This window comes from Fistularia commersonii, chromosome 28, assembly GCF_037954325.1.
Source record: "Fistularia commersonii isolate RoL2024-O1a breed Wild chromosome 28, RoL_Fcom_v1.0, whole genome shotgun sequence".
NCBI classification, from domain to species: Eukaryota; Metazoa; Chordata; class Actinopteri; order Syngnathiformes; family Fistulariidae; genus Fistularia; species Fistularia commersonii.
Window position 1 is genome coordinate 12,824,836 of NC_141311.1, and position 23,445 is coordinate 12,848,280.

General features: G+C 39.0%; 1 protein-coding gene across 4 annotated transcripts; it reads right to left on the minus strand.

The window, feature by feature from the left end:
• Window positions 1-13,603: 13,603 nt before the first annotated feature.
• LOC147217668 (uncharacterized) lies at window positions 13,604-23,411 on the minus strand. 4 transcript variants are annotated; one of them, XM_086175897.1, is made up of 4 exons: window positions 23,251-23,411; window positions 22,706-23,114; window positions 17,314-17,611; window positions 13,604-17,108 (listed from the first exon to the last, which is right to left on the minus strand). In XM_086175897.1, the coding sequence occupies exons 3-4, from the start codon at window positions 17,579-17,581 to the stop codon at window positions 16,672-16,674; spliced, it is 705 nt and encodes a 234-aa protein (XP_086032023.1). In that variant the 5' UTR covers window positions 17,582-17,611; window positions 22,706-23,114; window positions 23,251-23,411; the 3' UTR covers window positions 13,604-16,671. The 4 variants fall into 4 exon arrangements, with proteins under 4 accessions (XP_086032023.1, XP_086032022.1, XP_086032024.1 ...); XM_086175896.1 differs by having other exon boundaries at window positions 17,314-17,608; window positions 23,251-23,409; XM_086175898.1 differs by lacking the exons at window positions 22,706-23,114; window positions 23,251-23,411 and adding exons at window positions 20,957-21,052; window positions 21,370-21,460 and having other exon boundaries at window positions 17,314-17,608.
• Window positions 23,412-23,445: the final 34 nt, after the last annotated feature.

The window sequence follows — 23,445 nt, forward strand, 5'->3', positions numbered from 1 at the left end:
TTAAGAGAGGCCCGTTTACAAAAGAAAAATCTGCAAGTGACTCATACAGCTCCAGTCGACTGGGGAAGAGCTGGCAATGCTCTAAGGATGATCATGCCAAAGGGGCTTAAGCTCAGGAGGAGGTTGAAAAAAGGTAGTGATAAAAATACTTAGAATTCAAACTCACAGAACCTTTGATGACAACATCAGAGTTGTGTTTTCATATCTGTGAACAGACAGCATCTGTCAAAGTAATGATATACTTTTACTTCTAAGCTCCTGTTGGCAGCAGGTGCCACATAAACGCTATAATCCGAACAAGAAGAATATGATTCCTCATAAAGAGTTACTGAATAGTCTTCATCTGGGTCATTTGCTTCCTTACAAGGAGTGAAGTTACTTCCTAGGGAATTGCTGAAACAAACTTCTGCCTACTATGAGGCATTTATGTAGAAGAATCCTTGTAACATCCTTATGACCCAGAATGTGGAATATTATGTGGATTGGGGGTATGTGTGAGGAATTTTATTAGAGAGATATTGGGAAGACAGGTTTAGTCCACAGGATATACTCTTTTGAATTATGATGACACTGATATATCTCTCCCTCCTCTCAATTACTGCAACAGCCCTGTGGATGCTTTTTTAAGCACATGTAATTCCAATCTCCATCTATGGAGAAGCTGCTTTCTAAATAGTTCACATTTATTCTTTCCTTCTGTATGCATTACCTTCTTTTGATTTTCACTTCATTTTAAATAACCCATATAAATAAACACTGCACATATAAATAATCATAAACGACACACATTTACGCAGAATGAATTAGTCAAACCATACACAAAGCAAAAACTTTGATAAACTAAAATAATACTATTTCAAATCTGGAATTTCAAAAGAAAGCATACTTATAATTTGTCGTTTTTTTTTATCTAATATTTTTAAAACTTCAAAATCATGAAAATTTTTCATGATTTCTTATAAAAATTTGAAGAATCTTTTCTTTTTACATTATTGTCATTTTTGATTTTTTTACCTGCTCCAACCTCATTTTATGGGTTGTAAAAGTTTTACTATTACAAGCCAATTCATCTCTCATAGTGATTCAGGCATACAAGCTATACATTTACAGCCTGGTTGTTTTATATTTATACATTTTTCTAAATTATCATTTTATTAATGTTCCATTAGGAAGAGCTATTAAAAAAAAATATATATATATATATATATATATATATATATATACATGTATATTATTTAAAAAAATAATCATATTAAGCCAACCCGATATAGCAGTCCCCCCCAAACCATACAGATACAAAGTTCATAATTTAAAGTCACGATTATAAATTCATATTAATTCAGTAAATAACAGTAAATTGATGAATTATGTTACAGTGGATTAGAAAGATGTTTTAATGCTTTGTTTGTCATGTGTAACGGCGTAAACATTCGCAAATGTTAAAAAACATCTTACTGAAAATGTTAAGTTCAAAAAAGCTGGAAGTTAACATCAATCTATACTTAGTATTATTAAAGTAAGAAGTAGCTACAAATTGTATGGAAACAAACCCATAGAAAGCAGATTAGTTTAATTGGTTCACATAGTGTACATAGTGTCTCTGCATAAATATTGTATTGCAAATAAATGTTCAAGAATGCAGAGTCTTGAAGAGATGGCTGTTGAGACTGCATTGCTTTCAAAGGTACCATCCTGTCATTGATGTAAATGACATTTTGGAAACAAAACTATAAAATAAGAACATTGCTGTCACAAATCAAATTCTTGTCATCCTGCATCATACTGGTCAAACAATTCTGCCATTATGCCCCACACAAGTTCTGATTCCATTCAGACTCTTTCATGCTACTATAAGGGCAATTTGTTGATTTTCATCTGAATCCAATTTGAGTTAATTGAATGTCTTAATCTCACATGGTTTTATAGTTTACAACACCCATGTGCACCAGCTGGAAGAAATTAAGTACTGAGAGCAAGTAACATAAACGGGCCTTGACCAAATCCTGAGACCTATTGTAAGAACACAGTGTGAGGCTGCTAAGACACCATTTATGAATAAGTAAGTGTAACTAGACAATAGACGACATTCTTCTTCTCTCCATTGAGGCATCAGAGGAAGCAAAAAAACATCAAGGCATTACTTTGGGGATGGGTGTGGAGCTTTTTAAATACAGAAAAATACATAGATTGATTTAAAAAAACAAACTAAAAAAAAAACAAACAATCAAGTTGGTGGAGTGGTAAACGCTTCTGCCTCATAGCAGGGAGATTCCTGGTTTAATTCTGACAGGGGGCCGGTCTGATGGGAGTTTGCATGTTCTCCCCATGTTGGTGTGGATGTCCTCCTGCCCCTACAGTCCAAAAACATGCAGTAGGTTAACTGGAGACTCTAAATTGCCCAGACTTCTGTGGCCCTGTTATTGACTGGCTACGGATTCAGTGTTAACTCTACCTCTCACCCAATGTCAGCTGGGATGGGCTCCATCCCCCTATAACCCTGACTGCAGGATAAGCAGTACAGATAATGAATGAATAAAAATCATGAAAAAATGAAAGGCAAACTTTGCCAGAAATTGAAATGAGAGAAACTAATGAAAAGCAAAATATTAAAAAACAAAGGAAATGCTTTTATGCTTCCCAGAAAGTTACTGGAAAGTTATAAATGAAGAACCATTACAAGAAAAAGAAAAAAAAAATCAAAAAAATAGTTTTAATATTTCCCGTTTTCATATTTGTATCATGCTGTAATTTTCCCCCCAGAGACTGATAATGAGCTACATATCCGAGTTAACCTTAAAATAAAGGCTCGACACGCTGTACATGTCTGTAAATTAAATCAATAAGTTCCAACAATGCAACTATCTACTTATCAATAGTCACCAACAGCATCTTTGCAACAATATTAACATTAAGAGGAACCAAGAAAAACAGCAAAGCTGAACAGGCATCCATTCTTCTTCTGTTGCATTCAGGGTCACGGTGGATGCTGGAGCCTTTCCCAGCTGTTATCAGGCGAGAATAGGGTACACCCTGGGCTGGTTGCCAGACAATTCCAGGGCCACATATATAGACAAACAACCGTTCACTCACTCATTCAGGGGAATTTTCCCATTTTATTCTAATTGCATGTTTTTGGACTGTAGGAGGAAACCCACACAGACACAGGGAGAACATGCAAACTCCACACAGCAAGGTCCCCTACTCAGAATTGAACCAGGGTCCCTCATGCTGTGAGGTCAAAAGCTTTAACCACTGTGCCACCATGGCACCCAGCTGAACTGCCATGTCTCCTCTCAATAGCAGAGTCAGCGCTGTCCAGGACTTACTGCACTGAATTAAACAATATTTGCGGATCCAGTTTCCCAGTCATAAAGCTTTTCTGATGTAGCTGTACCACCAGTTATCCATCTGGACCCTGTCAGACGAGAGACCTTTCACCTTTTTGGACTTATAAATTAAACCACAAACCAAATTCAATGTCAATAGATACTATGCATAAAAGACTTCATAGCAATTGTCATTTGTATATATATCTTCTTCTCCTTTCGGTTTTTCCCTTCAGTGGTCACCACAGCAAATCAACCTTCTCCATCTAACTCTATTCCTTGTATCTTCCTCTCTCACACCAACTACTTTCATAGTTGGTGTGAGAGAGACCTCATCAGCGACTGTACGTCCAAGGTCTTGAGGTTGAGAGAATGAGCAAATACCTCGGCGTTCACATAAGCGAGGACCTCACCTGGTCCCTCAACACCACCCAGATGGTCAAGAGGGATCAACAGTGACTGTACTTTCTGAGGGGTCTGAGGAGGTTTGGCATGTCGCCTAAGATCCTCAGCAACTTCTACAGCTGTATCATTGAGAGCATCCTAACCAGCTGCATCACCGTGTGGTACGACAGCACCACTGCTCTGGACTGCAGACACTTGCAGCGAGAAGTAAAGACTGGAGAGAGGATCACCAGACCCTCAGTGCCTTCTCCGCAGATCATCTACCATCGTCGAGCCCACAAGAGGGCTGACCATGTCCACCCCCAACATGGACTGTTCACACTCCTACTCCCTGGCCGGTGGTACAGGAGTGTGAAATATAAGACAACAAAATATAAGGACTTATTCTACACGACTGCCATCAAACTCTTAAACAGCTGACACTCATTCTTCTTGCACATGTAAAATCTACTGCCCACTTAAATTGCACCCATCCTTGCACCTGCACTTTAAGATTTGCACATCAATATGTACTCAAATGCCAGTGTTCTATTACACTGTTCTTATTCACATATATAATCATCCAGAAGGTGCTGAGGAGGAAACTGAAGGAGGCAAAACTCAACTATAAGGAGAAAGTTGAGGGCAAGATGGAGCAGACTAAAACCAGGGAGCTATGGAGGGAGGTGAGGAAGATGACAGGCTGTGGGAAAACCACGCCCGGAGCCAAAGGTGGCTCTGATTTTGCTGCAGAGCTAAACCTTTTCTTCAATAGGTTGACACCCAAATGAGCTCTGGGCCCCTCCTCTTCACCTTCTCAGACCTCTGCTGCATGCACTGCATTCAGTACCCCCAGTACTCAAGAAGGGACGTCCAAGCACTCTCAATGACTACAGGCCAGTAGCACTAATATCACATGTCATGAAGTCGTTCGAGAGGCTTATACTCTAGCACCTGAAAAACCAGCTGTCTGCTTCCCTGAACCCTCTGCAGTTTGCGTACAGGCAGCACATGAGCGTAGAGGATGCAATCATCTTTCTCACTCATATGGCCCTATCCCACCTTGAGAGTGCAGGAAGCACAAGCTGCTGAGTATGCAACTTCACGCTGACATCACTGCCTGGATCCTGCACTACGTCATAGGAAGGCTGCAGTATGGTAAGATGGATGGCTGTGTTTCCAAGGCTGTGGGGTGCTGCGCAGGAGTACCCCAAGGTACTGTCCTGTCTCCATTGCTCTTCACCCTCTTCACCTCTGGCGTCTGGTACAACTCCGGTTCCTGCCTCCTCGAGAAGTTCTCCAGTGATTCTTCCATCGTTGGATGCATCAATGATGACAAGGAGTCTGATTGTGATTTTTGTTTGGGGAGCAACCAGCACCACCTCTTACTCAACATCTCCAAGACCAAGAAGTGGTTTTGGACCTCTGGAAGAATCGGAGGGGACGGGTATCAATCACCATCCAGAGTGAAGAGGTTCTGTGGACCCCTCACGTCAACATCAAACTAGACTGGTCGCACACTGATGCACTCTACAGGAAGGGTCAGAGCAGGATTTTCTTCCTGCGGAGACTGAGGTTGTTTGGCGTCTGTAGCAGGCTCCTCAAGACTTTCTACCAGTCTATGGTAGCCAGCGCACTCTTCTTCAGCAAAGTGTGCTGGTGGTGCAGTGCCAGGTCTGGTGAGGTCAATAGGCTCAATAAGATAGTGAGGAAAGCCCACTTGGCAGTTGGATCAACTTCAATTGGTGGCAGTGGGGAGGGTAAAGGACAAACTGGGAGCTATCCTGGACAATCCTTCCCACCCCCTCCACGACGAGCTGTGGCTGATGTGGAGCTCCTCCAGCCAACGGTTCATCCCACCGCGGTGCAGAACCAAACACTTCAGACACTCCTCTGTGCCCACAGCCATCAGTATGTACAACAGCAGTCTGGATGGCACACAACTCTGACCGGCCTGAGTGCACCTGTGCTGCTTCCACAATCTCACTACCTCACCCATTCACATGTCATGTCCTCACTCTGCTGTCTTTCTTATCCTTGTTTGTCCCAGCCCACACACACCCTGCCTATTTTTGTTTATTAATTTTATTCACTGCTATTGTCACTCTATTTAAATTGTTGTTTAGTTTTGGTTGTGTATTTTTCACCCTCACCATTCCTTTATGTTGTCCACTACTATCCCTGATATTGTTGGTGTTGTTGCTGTTGTTGCTGCTGCTGCTGTCTATTTATTCATGGTTGACTTGCTATCTTCTGTCTTCTGTCTCTCTAGTGATATTAATATTAATATTTATTTTTGGAGATTCTTGTCTAACCTCATCTGTCAGCCTGTCCATCACCACTGCATACAAGAAGGGGCACAGAGCTGATCCCTGATGGGGTCCCACCTCCACCTTGAACTTCTCTGTTACCCTGACAACACACCTAACCACTGTCTCACAGTATACATGTCCTGTACCGGTCTAGCATACTTCTCTGCCACTCCAGACTTCCTCATACAATACCAGAGTTCCTCTCTTGGCACCCTGTCTAGGTCTACAAAAACGCGGTGCAGCTCCTTCTAACCTTCTCCGTACTACCCTATTAGCATTCTCAAAGCAAACACTGCATCCGTAGTACTCTTTCTCGGCATGAAGCTATACTGCTGTTCACAAATGCTGACTTCTGCTCTCAGTCGAGTTTCCACTACTCTTTCCTCTAGCATAATTGTATGGCTCATCAACTTTATCCCTTTATAGTTGCTGCAATTCTACACATCCCCTTTACTATTAAAAATGGGCACTATCACACTTCGTCTCCATTCCTCAGGCATCTTCTCACTCTCTAAGGTCCTGTTGAATAATCTTGTCAGACACTCTACTGCTACCTCTTCTAGACATTTCCACACCTCCACAGGTAGGACCAACTACCTTTCAACTCTTCATCCTCTTCAATGCCTTCCTCACTTCACTTTTACTAATCTCTGCTACTTTGTGGTTGACAATAGCCACCTCTTCTACCCTTGCCTCTTTCATTTTCCTCATTCATCAGCTCTTCAAAGTACTCTTTCCATCTTGCCATCACTCTTCTAGCATCTGTCAATATATCCCCATCTCTATCCTTAATCACACAGACCTGCTGCACATCCTTTCCATCTCTATCTCTGTTTTGCAAACCCCGTGTAGATCATTCTCTCCCTCCTTTCTGTCCAACCGAGCATACAAGTCATTGTATGCCCTTCGTTTTGCCTTTGCTACCTCCATATTTTCCATACGCTGTATCTCCCTGTACTCTGGTATGTTCTCTTCAGTCCCCTCAGTATCCCACTTCGTCTTTGCTAACTGCTTTCTCTTAAATACTCTTGCACTTTCTCATCCCACCACCAAGTCTCCTTATCTACTCTCCTTCCAGATGATACATCAAGTACTCTCCTACCTGTCTTCCTGATCACATTAGCTGTAGTTGTCCAGTGATCTGAAATATCTTCCTGACCACCCTGAGCCTTTCTTTCTGAGCCTGTCTGGCTACACTCTCACCTACCACTACTTTGCAGTCACTGATCTCTTTCAGGTTACCTCATCTACACAAGATGTAGTCTACCTGCGTGCTCCTACCTCTGCTCTTATAAGTTACCCTATGTTCCTGTCTTTTCTGGAAAAAAAGTGTTCACTACAACCATTTCCATCCATGTATTCCATGCAAAATCTACCACCATCTGTCCCCCTGTGTTCCTATCCTGTATACCAAATCTGCTCATCACCTCTTCATCCTCTCGATTGCCTGCACCAACATAACCATTGAAGTCTGCACCAATTACCACTCTCTCATCTCTGGGGATATTCTGCATAACTTCATCTAACTCATCCCAGAATTTCTCCGTCTCCTCTAACTCACATCCCACTTGCAGGGATAGCCAACATATACTGTATACATATACATATATATATATATATATATATATATATATATTATTAATAATGCTTTCGATTCTGAATTTCAAATATTTACAGCAATGCATTGCGCATTACAGAAGAATGCAGATGAATTGTACATTAATGTAGGAAGACAATTGTCACATTACATGAATTAATGACCCCAAATTTCATCATAAAACACAATCTGTGTGAATAATTCCAAGTAACGCCCAAAACTAAATTGCCTGATTCTCATGGTAAAATGAAAATAAGGATAAGTAGTTGTACATTCATTTATCTTTACAGAGTTCATTGCTGCTTAGGAAGAGAGGAAACACCTGCTTGCTGCAGTTGTTCAGGCTATTTGGGTCCTCCAGAGTCACTGGTGCATCTTCCATCTTAGCACAGAGGTCTGGACTCACCAATATGCTGCAGCTGGACATAGGAGGGGGATGTTAGCATTTGGCACGTTTATTACAGATTTTGTCAGTTGTTTTACCAACAACAGATGTATTGCATATCACAGCACCATTATATTCAACCATCTAGTTGGGCTCCTTATATGTTCATGGAGGGAATTTTCTTTAAATCTGATATTCTATATAATCATTACTATAAATCTGTCTCATGTGTACTTTTTCTTACAAGGTCATAGATTCCGTCAGGAATAAAATGCACAGGAAAATGAAGGGGAATATTGTTAGTTAGTTTTGTCTTCCTGAGCATTCTTGCTGAGCCATGAAACCATTTTGGAATTCATTACTGCTGACCAACTCAATGTCTAGCCTGCCATTATATTGCTCAAATAAAAAAACATTTAGCAATTTGTTTTATTTTAGTTGAGATTAGATCACCGTAGGTTGGATACCACATTTTGTGGAATAGTTAGCTGTTATCTCCATTGATCTGCAGTCATGATTTTCTTCCTGCAGGTTCTCTCCAGTGCTTTGCTATGGCTCTGTAACCATTTGTCTAGAATGTATTTACTGGAACGGTAAGTAGCAGAATTACCTGTTTATATCAAGGAGGAAAGTGTGCCGCTGTTCTTGTAAACATGTTGCAAATTTAGTGGGCGTGGATATCTAATTTTTGCCTGAAGTCGAATCAATTTAAAGACATGTTTTTATGTTTTTAGAGATATTCCTCACATTTTATTGTGTCCAAATGTTTGAGGGTCATGAGTCTTTGATTAAAGGGAAACCTTTACTGTTACTTCTATGCCTGGATTCAAATAATTGAATTTCTAAAAAGACACATAAGTAAAATCACTTCACCAAATCTCCTAAATACAAGTCTCAGCCAAACTAAAGCACATGTCTTACAAATAAGTCCCAAGGGAAATCTTTTTTCATGTAAAAAAAAAAAAAAAACAGTTACCAATGACTATAGATTAGTCAGGCCACTCTGTTTGACCTGCCTCCAACAGACTGCAGTGTCGGATAACTCAACTTCTGTGTTGCTTCCAAATGCCAGCTGTCATGGTTTGCATATAAACTCCAAGAAGTGGTGTGGTCAGTGAAACTGTGCAGGAAGTTGTGAAACTGCTGTCTGGCAGTTGTTGGGATCTCATGGGGAAGACACGCACTCATTCTTCATGCATATATAACTCGGGAAGAGGATTGTCATGCTTAATTAAAGTATTGCTCAAAAGACAAAATACTTTGACAACATATTGAATCTAAGATTTGTAACACCCCATATCTGCCCAGCCCATTTTAATCAAATGGATGGAACAAACTTAAAGCCAACAGTTTAATGCTGATCTATTTTCTTAGAGAAAGCACAAATTCATCGAAGTGGCTATTGCATGTCATGTTTGAAAAAAAGGGGATACTGGAGAGTGAGTCATATAAGTGGACAACAGTATGCCAAACTCTGCCTTTTCTTGTGCTTGTAGGGCTTAGTTGAAAAAGGGAGAAGAGAAATATTGAGATAATTACAAATAAACCAAACAACAACACCACCACCACCAACAAGAACAATAGCAACAGCAACAGTATTCATATAATAAAAATGCATTGTATTAATTAACCTTATTTTTTTGGCCATAGCTTTAACACTAGTGTTTCAGGTTTACTGCACCTCAAAGCTCTGGGATTCATTCTGAGATATTTTGCTGCCAAATAGATCCTTACACACAGAGAGAGCTAGAGAGAGAGATAGCAAGAGAGAGAGAGAGAGAGAGAGAGAGAGAGATTTAATATTGTGTCAACACTCCAGGACTGGCACTTAAAAAGCGCCTGTGAAAAGTAAAGATTTGTGGCAGCCTGTACAGATTAACAAGCAACTGAAAGTGATGTCTGGTGATTCAAAAATATTGCTATTACACTAGAAAGGAATTCCATCACTTGCTATGTGAGCTCAGTTGTATTGGACTAGATAAATATTCTGAACATTGTGTATAAAGAACATTATGGATTGCATTCTATTTTTGAGCAACCTGCAGAAAGTAGCAAATCTCCAAAGTTGTGATGAATCCTTAAGAACTACAGGTGACACATTTATTTACTAACAACCCTTCACACTTGCTGTTGTAAACTTCTAATTTACCCTCCAGGGACACCCTTTAGATAACACACAGTTTATAGAATAATGTAAGACACAGCATATTCCAAGTGCTGTCACGATAGCAAAGGAAACTGATTTTCGGCACACTGGGACACAGGGGGTTGCTTCTGACTTTGGAACAATTTATCGTACTGTTACTGGAATTTTCTCAGCAATGAAAGAGATGTCACGAGATATCTTGTTTAACTGCATTCCTTCTATATTATAACCTTCTTTCCCCTCCACTTTACTTATGTAATTTAAGTGTTTATGGAATGCAGCAATTACTGATAATATCAATTACAAATCCTGTCTTAGCATGCCAACACAAGGCAGGAGGGAAAAAAATGCTCTGTAGAGGCAGCAACAAGAGTTGAATCTTTGGAGCAAAAACAAGTGTTAAGATAAACTTCTGCTGTGCTTTGTTTAATTTATTGTGCAACCACATAATCCCTATCCCTTGATTTTTGATTCTCAAGGGTATCGAATGATGAGAAATGTTTTTGACAAAAATGAATCATTCATTTAGCCCAATGAAAAATACCTCAATTTACTTTGATATAATGGAAAAAAAAACAAATACATTCTTACTTGTTTATGCCTTGTACCCAAAGTGCAATACAACCAAGTGAAACAGTTTCTTTTACATTGCTCTTACCTCAAGTACAATACTCTGCCTTTTCATAACTACGGTTATAAATTATTTCTTTTACCCTAATTTTTTAACGCAAGTAAATAGTGAGTGTTTTTTGTCACACCAGCATTTTGTGGTTGTAAAAGACAACATAAGGGAGACAGGGACAGAGAAATTCCGTATGAACATTTGAATTGTTTATTAGCATTTATTGCCTGAGATGGACTTGTTAGATGACTTGATGGAGGATTGCTGAAATTTGTGGTCTAATCCAATAAAATGCAATCACATAGATACTTGATCAATGTTTGTGGTCTCATATTGATCATAACATATCAAAGGGGTGCCTCCAATTGAAAAAGCTGGCGCTTCTAAAGTATCCTTCGGCAAGATGCTGGAAGTTGCCCCTGATGGCCTGGTTAGTGCCTTGCATGGCAGTTCTGTAGCACTGTGGTGTGGGTGCGTGTGTGAGCAGGTGATTGTATTTTAGTGAAAAGAGTTTTGAAACTACAGGGTGTGGATGAGCTACATAAGTGGAGACAATTTGTCAAGCACTGCTGAACTTATTGGACTTTGTGTTATTAGTGTACGGACATTATTTTAAAACAGAAACAGATGAGAGAATTTTTACTTTCATAGTTACACAATATACTTACGAGCCTCTGTGTTTTTACAATTTTACAGGGGCCAGAGCATTAATTTCCGAACTCCTCTTTTGCAGAATGTTCCTCCAATTTCAGTTTGGAGGGCGGACACAAAGCTTGTTGTTGGGGATAGACCAGCCCCAGTTATGCTGCTGTCGGCTTACTCTGCTGAGGGAATATCTCATGAGGCACTTCTCTCGTTCCTTCCACTCTTCCCATCCTCTTTGCACTCACATCCCCTCATCAGTGCATGGTAGTAACCTCATGTTTTCTCCTGAATCTCTGGGCTCTCATTTCCCAGATTTCCAAGAAGACGTGGCTTGATCTACTGCAGTGGTCCAGTCAGGCACCTATGACTATGAATATGAATATGTCAATGTCACCAGGACCTTGCAGCTGTTAGCACTGCTGTTAGCACTAGTACAAGAGTGTTGTCAGCAGGAGTGTATTACTAGTATTGCCTGTGCCTGTCCCCCCAAACCCAACACTCTTACCACTTCTGTCTATTACAATCTTGCTTTCTATATCTATACCCCTCTCTCTCTCTCTCTTTCCACCCAAAGTGGTTGCGAAAGAAGGCTGCTGACATTGAGTTGCGATCTGCAAAGGTTTCTGCCTGGTGAGGTAGAGAGTAGTTTCTCCTTGCCATTGTTTCCTCGTGGGGGATGTTGGGTTTCTGTAAATCAATTTGAAAGGGGTGGTCCAGACGTGGTTTGACATAATGAGATAACTGTTGTGTTTTGGCAATATATAGATAAAATTTGACTTGATTTTTAATTCAGTTTAAAACAAAATCAGCACTTTTTCTATCACAATGATTTCAAAAAGACATGCTTTTAGCTTTATGTTCTCAATTTGTGAGGCTCTTGAGGGATGTGTTAATGACATTTGATTCTCTTAGAAATAGACAGATAAATAGAAATAATGCAAGACAGAAAAAATGCATTCCTGATAACCATCCCTTTTTCTTTTGGTAATTATAGTTTTGGGCAATAAAGACATGCATTAAAGTATTTCGCTCAGAATCTTAGTCACACAGTAATTGTCACTTAACATTTCTGCCTGTTGAGGCAATTGGCTTAAGCCAGTTTGCTTAAAAAATGATAAATCTATTACTTTTAACAGACTTAATGGCAGAGAGCAATTTGATGTGATTGCTTTCAAAAAATAAAACTAAACTTGAGAGTTACTATGATTATTTAATTCAGGAAAGAGTTAGATCAGTCTCACCAGTCTTATTTTTAACTTTTGACTTTTAGGTTATTAATCTTTGCAAGCCCCTCATATCTTATTGATAGCTTGTACTTCTTTAGAAAAAAAATAAGCGATTACAGCTTTGTGAATAGGATTTAAGATTGGCATGTGCCGGTATTAAAGACAGCCAAGAAGTATCAGAAAGATATGCAGACAAATATCAGCACTTTGACTACAGTTTAAACAGCTGTATATAAAAATGTTACCTTCTCCCAGCAACCACAGTGGTGCAGCTTCACAACTAGGTTAAAATGGCAATGCTTGATGCTCCAGATTGCCTGAGTCTGCGATTGCCACACTGGTTGATACATCGATGTTCACAGTTTTTTCTCTCTCCTGTCTTTATTTGGCCAAAATTGTCCCTATGAAAACATTCAAACCAATTTCCTTTTTCTTCTTTATTTTATTTTTTTTCAATTTAAGTCTAATGTTGATGATGGTGAATACAACATTTGGCATCATGGGTGCAAGTGTGGATGGTTACCCAACTTTTAAAGCTTCCCTTATTTTTAGATGGTTATTGGAAGACTATTTTCACATTAATTACAAACATATACATTTTCTGTGATGTCAGTAAAAATGTCAACGTCTCTGACCTATAACCTTTTTGAGTCATTCCAGGTCCAGTAATCAGCAAATATAGTGTGGAAAAAGCTAGGGGCAACATATTTTAGAAACATATTTCAGTGTTTGGGATAATAGTATGTGTTTGCCTTTTCCTTCAATGAAATTCAACACATAAAAGAAAATGCTATTGAAAGAACTGTTTTTTGAAACAAATCTGTAAAACACTTGAAAGGAAATTGGGTGATTTTTTTTAACTGTTTTGTTGCTGTGCTGCTAACTCACAGGAAGAGCAGAACCATGGAGGGATGTTAATAAAAACTTTACAATATGGTCAATTAATTAAGGCATAATAGTCTTTATTTCCTCTGCAACAGCCAGATTCATCAACTTTCTTCGAAAACATCTTTGCTTTTGACTCTCCTGTAATTACATAGTTATAGCATCTCCTTTTGTCTTTTATCAATTTTCTATATATTTAATCTCAGTACAAAACCTATAGCTGAATATTTGACACCTTCGAAGCAACAGTTTGTGACAAATGAAACATACATACCTCTGAAATTATGTTTATTGAGCAGTCAATGTGGTCCGTTAAAATGATAAACATTTTGGCACAGTTGCTGTATATTACTAAACTGTCCTGTTGCTATGAGGCAATCTAAATAAATATGCATATCATAATTTACTCTCCAAATAAATACAATATAAACTACAATGTACAGTAAAAATGCACTGCGTCTGCATCTCACACTGCACCTCCTCAGTAAAACACAAAAACATAATTTATTGTACTTTGCAGACGCAATAAGTTTAAAACAAAAAAATTCCAAAGTGAAAAAGATGCTTCATAAGTCGTTAAAACAGCTTATTCTTTTATCAATAAAATCTACCAGGCAATATAACAAAGAAGCAAAAAGGCTATACTCTGGGCTTTTGGATCACTGTTAAGATGCCGGGTTTTGTGGATGGCTGGAAAAACAAATCTAGATCCCAATTCTTTCACACTCCAGATCTCCAAGTGTAAACTTTAACAAATTACATCCAGAGACACTGGAGAGTTGATATCACCTAGAACTTGAGACTTGTTTATATACCAGCCTGTGAATTTATCAGATCTGCTTGATTAATTTGATATGTTTTGGCAATAACTTAAGGAAATTCATTCCAGAGAAATACTGGTAATCTTAATACTAGTTGGGTAATGCGCTATATAAAGGTCCTTGTAATATACATTACCCAATGTGTAATAAGGTCCCATTAAGGCCATTTACAATATTCAATGAGATGGTTATGTCATACCGGATGGGTGGCACGGTTTACCATGAGCAAAATAAACATTACTGTTGTTTAACAAATATATCTACTTACAAAATTAAATAGAATCTGATCATCTGATAATCTGATCTGAGCATTAAAAACTTAGATGGTCTTGTAATTGTTTATAATCACAGCATAAAATTATTTGTTTTAGGATACATTTTCCATTATATTACTGTCAAACAGAGTTTATTGATTGCTTCATTAATACATTTATGGTTATGTAGTACATGTTAAGGGCACACTTAAATATAATTAGCTTCTTCAGTCTTCAGCCCACAGATATAGTAAGAGAACATTGCTTCATAAGATTAGATTAAGCCTCTAAAATGCTTCTGATATAGTGAATTATTCAGTTCATTTGCAGTGACAGGCTCTAAAGTGAGAAAAAGCATATCAGGAATTATACAGCTTTTTACTTTCCCCCTTTTTTTTAGTACTTTTTTTTCTAAATACATACTTTTGCTAAATTAGGGTACATAATTAATTAGATAGAAAATGTTTATAATAATAAGCCCCTATTGTTACCTTAATGCGTATTACAAGGACCTTATGTAAATATACAATAAAAAGTTATATTATGTCAAGGACATGAGTAAAAATATTGTTAAAATTACTTTTGCAATTGAGTATGAGTACTTATGAGTGAGATTGTACTTATTTGATTATACGACTGTGTATTTAAGGGTTTTAAACATGGTCTTGTTGTCAATCGTCTCCACATCGTCTTTATACAAAATACAGCAATTAAAGTGTGTGTTGGACCTGCAAATATAGAAGTGATTCAATTTTCACCTATGTGATAACACTGCAATAATAACAGAATGCATTCATGAGAGGAAAACAAGACTATGCCTGGAATCATAGAAAACTAAACATACCCTTTGGACAAAGGTTCACAAGAGACAAAGAGTAGCCAACTGCCACAGGTGATCTGGACATCATTTAAGGAAAACACTTATTGTAACATTTCAATGTCTTTGATTTTTTCACAAGCAGTTTTTGACAAGAAAGTGATAAACTGTCTGAAATACTGTCAAGCACAATACTTTGATTCTCCAAATCTGACGTGTGTGTGTGTGTGCGTGTGTGTGTGTGTGTGTGTGTGTGTGTGTGTGTAATCAGTGACCCAGGTAACCCAACAAACAGAGGTCAATAGACAAAGCAATTTCAGGACACTTCAAATTCATACCATGTAAGCAGCATTAACAGACTCCGAAGTCAGACAACACAAGTCATTAAAGATATGCACTCTTATCAACCTAAACAAAGAAGAGAGATGTATGTCAGAATTCTGAAAAAATCATGATCAATGTGTTTGCATTATCTTTTTTGCCACATCTTTTTGAATCCTCAGTTATTTGTGAATAGCCTCTATGATAATAGGTGAAACATCTTCAAGTGAAGAAATAAAGTCCAGTAACGACAATAAGATTATGACAAGGAATAATCCTGACAGGGATGACTGTGATTCTCCATAGATGACTTTTTAGTAGAGTTTCATATTTATTCTTCTACAGTAATCAGTGAAATACTGAGTATATCAAAATAAACCCTTTTTTAGTTGTGACCTTGTTGTACATTTCTGTCATTTGTTGTCTGAAGTTGAAGTAAGTAAATGGTGAATGCTGTTTATATGTCTTCAAAACAAAGAACAGGCTTTTTTCCCAATTATTTTGTTCTATGTCTATTTACTAAAGTTTTGTGAAGCTGCAGTATGCTGAGCTGTCAAGGCCTTGCAGTTTGAGCAGATGTAACAGCAATAACAAATGCTACCAAGACTTATCCTTAGAGTTTAATACTTGCTGTTACACCAAGTTTTACAGTGTTACTACACAGACTGAAAATATGTCAAAACTGTATGATATGACTGTATTTTTGTATGTTTACATGGAGTCCTCAAAAACAGTGGCTGCCCAGTTTGTCAGGCCCCCACATTTTATAATAACTGCCAAATATTCACAGGCTGCAGCCACAGCAGCCCTAAACAAGTTACTGATCTTTCTTGTGTGCTTGTATATTCCTCAGTAAGTCTCCTGATAGTAACAAGGTTCATTTCCTCCAGTAGAGGCATTGAGCAGCATGAACAGATCTATTTACAAAGGTCATACGCATCCACAATTCTTTGCTGAAACATTCTGTATTGTGTGATATCGATTTCTGTTGTCCAGGAAGGAAAAGTCTTTTTCGAATGCAATGGGCCGACAGCAGGGGCCATTGCTAACCTTGTCCTTGCGGCCCTTCTTCTTGAAGCCTGTCAGCATCATGTGCTCCATGGTGATGTCATAGTTTTGCCGATGGGTTTTGCATTTGCCGCTGCAATAACGCAACAGCACTGTCTCATCGCTCTCATAGCCAAGACCAAGTTCACTCACAGTCAGCTCCAGCTCCCTCACAGAACAGGACCTTGGTCTCTGTGCTCGTTTAGTCCTTCTGGTCTGGCTGTCTGGCACACGCCAATCTTTTCTTCGTTTTCTGTCTAATAATGTCCCCATCACACGCTGGAGCTCTCCCTCAGTAAAGCTCTGGAACATCATGGAAACTAAAGATGACAAACAGTGAGAGCGTCAGGTTAATGTTAAGACATTGATTTGAGAAGTGTGGGTGAGAGCAAGACAACTAAGTGGAATATAATCAAACTAACATAAGCTGCATGAAGATACATGTACAAAGGGCTCCCGTTTGACATCTAACATGACACTTCATCTCAGCCAAGGTTTGTTGAAGATAAGCAGGCTCTATCTTACACTCTGAGAGGATGGTGTTCATGCTGTCTGCTGATCGGGTTCTCCGATGAGGACCTTCCATTGACCTGGATATTGTTGGCTCCGCTGAGGGTGATGACGACACTGTTGAGGTTTTTGATGTTGATTCGGATGAAGATGGTCTTGATGTGTATAGGCATTTTGTCTTTGGTTTGAACTGCCTGATGGTGCCCATGTTTCTAACAAGGATTATTGACAGGGCAGCGCCACAGAGCATGAAGGCAAAAGTAGCACCTTTCCATAACTTCATCTTAGAGCGTGGAGGAGCATTGAAACTCTGCTGAGGGAGGAAAAATGTATCATCAGCCATGTTCAAATACACACCAAGCCATAATGAATGTAGGGACCAAAAGTTTACCAGTGTCATTACATTTTTGAATACCTCTATAAATTCATTTCTTTAATTCTCTCTCATCTTTCATTTTATTGTCAGTTTACTTTACTTGAGATTGCTGACATCTTCTCAATATCACTCCAAGATGATTCATGATCTATGAATTTAAGATCACTTGCTGACACCTGAGAAAGCAGTGTGTATTTGAATGAGTTTTGCAACGTTTATCCTGAGAATGAAAACATAAGTGAAGACACACCCTTTTTAAGTTGGGGATACCTTTTGAACATGCTTAAATGCTAAACCTAACTACTATTTAACTACTATCTGTGGTTAGATTTCAGAGAACACCAGTTTTATGGAAGGAGATATTGTAAGGAACGATGTAAACATTTCTTTCCATGTATTGAAGAAGTTTTAAAACCTGAATGTTGTTTAGTTCTCATTCATGTCGGCAGAAAAAGACAAGAACTCTCCCCTCAGCAGGAAATGGTATATTTGCAGTCACTAACAGAAAATCCAGACCGACCATAAAGTGTTTTGCCAGATTGGATTGTGTACTGCACATATAGAAGGTGCTGGATTTCGATAGAATAGAAAAAATATGTCTCAAATAATTGTCATGTTCAGAAACTGACAAACAAACTGAAATTGTACTCTAAATGTTTGTGCTTTCAGCCTGATGAATGCTTCCGCAGATTAAAAAAAACCTTCTGGGGGAATTTGACTAGTTGAAATCATTTCAGCTAAAAATGAAATCAAATAAAAAATGAAAATAGGAACTTTAGGAGGAATTGAGTACTGAGGACTGAGGACTGAGTATGTCAACGCAGAGGGAATATACAAAGAAACTGCATATATGAAATAAGTAAGTGTAAACATAGTATAAATAGGTATAGCCCACTATACCAGACACAGCTTGACTCGTTACTCATAAATCCACACAGTTTAGATGCACTATGCAGCTTGAGGGCAATGACTGGATAGCTTGGTATTCATTTAAAAGTCAAACATTTCAATTCGCAATCTCATGTCACACAATTCAAATGAGAAGCTGCTGCAGAAAGGGACTTTGGGTCAGACTATACCCTGGATGTTTGTTTTTAACCACTATGGCCAGGTTGCCCAATGAAAAGTAATTCTGTCTTTGCTGATGCAACACCAACTTCTTACCTCTTGCTTGTCTTTTTCTAAATGCAATAGATTCTTGAATTAAAGTGAAATTGATGATTATGGATAATGACAGATGAAACCCCCTTTTCTAAAGCTTTTCATAGGTCATGTTTAGACACATGCACTTGCTTAGACTGAATGTTTCATATACCTGTAAGTGTTCTTATATGCCAGTGTCTGCCTGTTAACTCTGTGGCACTTCTTGATAAAACAATTAACTTGGAGAAATTAAAGCAAAATTTCAAGTGCTGACTAGGGATACATTGTTCTAATCATACAATCATTTGATGTCCCTGAAGATTCTTTGATTGTCATTACCATTACACTTAAAAATTCTTCCCTCAGTCGCAGGGAATCTTCAATCTTTGTAGTTACAGTTAACAGTTAAGACAATTCATATGTCATTGTATTTCTTATTCTTCCTCCTTTCTACTATTATCTATTACTGTTACGTTTTTTTACTTGAAACTCTGGCACAACAATTCCCTTCGGGATAAATAAAGTTGTTCTCATCATCATCTCATCTCAAAAAACACATGAGCTCAAACTGCAGTCAATTGAAATCAACAAAAGTGCCAGGGAGCATTCTGAGTTTCTTTTTTCCCAATCATCACAATAATTTTTTAGGGTGTGAGATTTTATATCAACCACAAATCCCTGCTGTCATAACTACAACTAGTGATGGGGGGCAGGGTCACTATTGTTTTCTCAAGAAAATGAAAGAAAAACATGATGCAGCAGTCTACTTCCTAAAAGGACAATTGCTGCTTCTTTGCAGTGAATGCAAAAGAACACCAATAGGAAGGATAAAAAGGAACCCTGGGAGTCTCAGACAGGAGGAAAAGTTATCCTCAAATAGGGTCGTAGAAATGTTCATCAGTCACAGTGAACTGAAACTGGTATACATCTGAAGCATGTCTGCTGTTGCTGATGACTCCCTGTTTGCTTCAGTGTGTGGAAAGGCTGTTCAAAACTATTCAACTGCATCCATTCAAAAGGAGAAAGAGAACTGCAAAAGCACTCATTAGGATTTTGTGTTTACAGTGGGTGGAAGTGAATATCAGGTATGTAAGCAACAATACAACTAATGTTTGCTGTCAGCCATATGTCATCCAGTGAACAACCAGCAGAATGAAAACAGTCTCAGTGGATCATGAACATGTTTGAGGCTAGTTGTTGCACAGTTTAACCGAGAATTCTTTAGTATGTCAAATCCCTTCCTGAGACGCTGAGCATTCTGAATGCACACACGAGTCATGGGGGGAGAAGGGTATGGTCTTGTCACAGTCCAAGGAAGATGAGCTACAAATTTATTCAAAGGCAGATAAGAGGGGTCTGTGGTTAACACTTCTGAAAGATAGTGTCAGATAGGAAGGGCCTTGTTGTCAGCTAGCTTGACTCTTGACTATTGTGATATTAAGAGATGATCACAGACAGCCATGAATGGGGGGATTCTTCTCACCAGATACCAGCTATTATGCCCCATGGCAATTTTGCATGTATCACTACTCACATCTCCATACTTGTCTCTGTCCATCTTATTCTCTCTCATTGCAGATAACATGTGTCATGGATACTTAAAAGCAGCCCCCCCCCCAAAATTTTTGACAAGGATGAGTTGAAATTCAGACACTCTGACCTTTACTGCAATTTTCAGTGCACATCCTTGGTATACAGTACATGCTCCAGCCAGCACCATCATGTAACAGAAAATAATACAGCTTACATAATATTACTGCCTCTCGCTAGCTATTGTGTCTGTCATTCATCCTGCATTTCCTGTATACATTTGGTGAGGCTACTATCTCTTGATAACTGAAAGTATGGTATATGTTCCAGCACACTCTTAAAGTAATTATATATATTGATATTTGGTGCTTAAGGTGGTTCTAAGGAAGCCTTATCTTGTCTTGTCTTTCCCTCTTAAGGGAGCATCAGGAAGCCTGTGGACAGCTAGATAACTTGGGACGATAATAGGGACATATTCCAAAGATCAGGGTAAGATTAGTACTAATGCCTATTGGCTTTATCTGCAATCACGTGGGCTAACACCTGGCTGTTGTGTGTGTGTGTGTGTGCATGCGTGCGTGCATGTGTGTTTGTTAATCCATTAGACACCTTTGACTCATGGTTAGGCCGGACTGCAGGGCCCGCTCTGACTGCAACAGAAGGTGGCCCATCTTCTTCTAAAACCTGTCCTGCTTTTAGTCAAAACTATTAAAGAGAAAAAAAATGATCAACTTGATACACTGGGGGTTGGCAATATGAAGGACTGAAAGGTTGCAAAATAAAGTGGATGTACTAAGCCAGGATTGGCTCTTCTAAATACAGCCTTGGTTCTAATGCAACTGAAAAAGGCTTATGCTAGACTGTACTGTTGTTTTGCTGGGGTAGCCCGTCAGTTAGCTGACTCTTTGTTACTACATAATCAGACAATAATCAAAACAAGCCTAGTCCATGCTAGTGAAAAGCTGAGAACCGTTGCTGGGGAAAAAAAAAGAAAATATTTGCAAGGCTAAAATTTGACTTACAGATTTTTGGCGAAGATCATTACGGCCCCTTTTAATCTAATGGATGAAGGTGAGTGGTTAAACAGTGTCAATTTTTTAAGATTCTACCACCATGTCGCACAGATTTATAGAGATTAAATCTGTGACCCAACGGCCTAGGGTGTAATCACCCAACACAAACCTGTTGCTAAGATGGTGGTGGTGAGGAGAACATTCACTTGGAGAATGCACATGTCACACCTGTCCCAAACTTGCTTGAGACTTGAGTGAACGTATAATTCTTTTATGTATTAAAGTTGCCTTTCTGACTGACGTATCAGGGCTAAATTACCTGGGCCAGGGAAATTACATCTCACTTCATTATTTCTGTGTAAGACTATTATAGTTTTTGCAACTGGTTCAAATCTCACTTTTCACTTTTCTTGCAGCCAGTTTTCTTGCATCTATTTTACTTCTTCTCTCAAAACCGGCGAGCACTGACTCTGACTTTAACTTGACATGGCAAAAAGTTCAAGTCCAACTGTGACAAGGTAAAACACTGGCTGGTTATATACTTATTTTCCACAGATGATCATTATGTGAAGGTCACACTGAATAAGCCTCTACGGTGAGTATTGAAACGTCTTCAAGGGAAGAAAATCAAATCAAGTCAAGTCATTCGAGTATATTATGCAAGGTCTATTATTTGCAAGAATGAAATTAAAATACTGAAAAGGGTATAAGGAGTGTTGCATCAGTTTCCACTTCAACTTTATTTATTTTGAGTAGCTTTGGCAGGTTATGAAAGTTGAATGTCTCAGTTGAATTTAAAGATTAACTTCTCCAGCCTCTCGGATCTGGGGGAGATACAGCATAATCTCAATGTATGATATGGGCTTAGTTGGAAGGGGTATCATCACTTCAGTAGAATACCCACAGTGAGTGTCATATAGTGTGCTTTCATGTGAATAACTAAACAAAACCATTTAAATTTAGAATATGAGTGGCATTTTGAAAGTGGAGAGTTGAATTATAGGATTAAGCACTATTGCAGAGTAGTTGTTCATGTTTACGATAAGAAAGTCAATTAAGCAAATTCTCAGCTTCCATAAGACTACTAAAAACCCATTACTTTTTCTCTGGCTTTTCTTCCAACTTTGTGACTTCTCCCTGGAAGTTAGTGGTAACCCCTCAGAAAAAAATTCTTGACATGCTGGTGTGCTCATATGGTTCCAGGCTGGGCTGCTTGTTGACATAGATAATCCAATGTGTGTTTTCTGCCACTCAAGCACTTGGTAAGGCATCTCTGTCACAGGGACCTAACCCCTTCCCATAAGCTGCCAGCTTAAAATAACAAAAGAAGATGTGGTGTCCTTACCGTTCGGCCGGCTAATCCAGACTTAGCAGTGCGGTGTTGTCTTTAGCTGACCTCCACAGGCAAGTTCTGGGTGGGTAAGTCCATCGCCATTGCAATGAGAGAGGGCTGCCTGTTATTTGAATATCATATCAGCTCCCTGCGCCTACAAGTATGGGAGCTGTCCTGACTTGATTCAGGTCCAGGATGTTTTATTTATTCATATCTGCTCTTCCACAAAACCCTTTAAGGGACAAAGGGTAGGAGACAACATTCCTCTGAATACAAGGGTGGGCCTCATGGCACTCAGGTTGATCCATTCAAAAGGAAGAGAATTTGACCATTAGAAAAGCATCTGGATCAGATCAGGAAAACTCCTCATCACGCTTCTCCATGTAGAGGATTTCAGTCCTCCTCATGAAAAAAACAGAACCTACAAGGAACAAACAGAGGTTGTGTTTCACAGATGCTTCAATTAGTTATCCATCTGTCATGAAACTCCTGTCCCATCAGATTATTTTCATGTCCACACAATACAGCTGTTGGAAAGAGCATCCACATCTTCTTACCCCTTCTACAGCAGCAGGTCCTCTCTTCAACTCCGGGGAGGGGAACTCAGTGGTTTGAGAAGATGGGTGAGGGTGAGAAGGAAAAGCCTGGTTATCGTAAGTGGCTCAAAGACCTTCTCTGATGCCTCTGCCTTGCCTACCACAGTAAACTGTTGCTCCTCCTCCTTCTTCACAGTTGTGCTTGTGGGCCGAGTC

Coding starts and splice junctions, on each gene's coding strand:
- LOC147217668 (XM_086175895.1), bottom strand. CDS start 17,698: ATGACACTGGTAAACTTTTGGTCCCTACATTCATTATGGCTTGGTGTG. Junction 17,109..17,313: donor GAACACCATCCTCTCAGAGT/GTAAGATAGAGC, acceptor TGTCATCTTTAG/TTTCCATGATGTTCCAGAGC.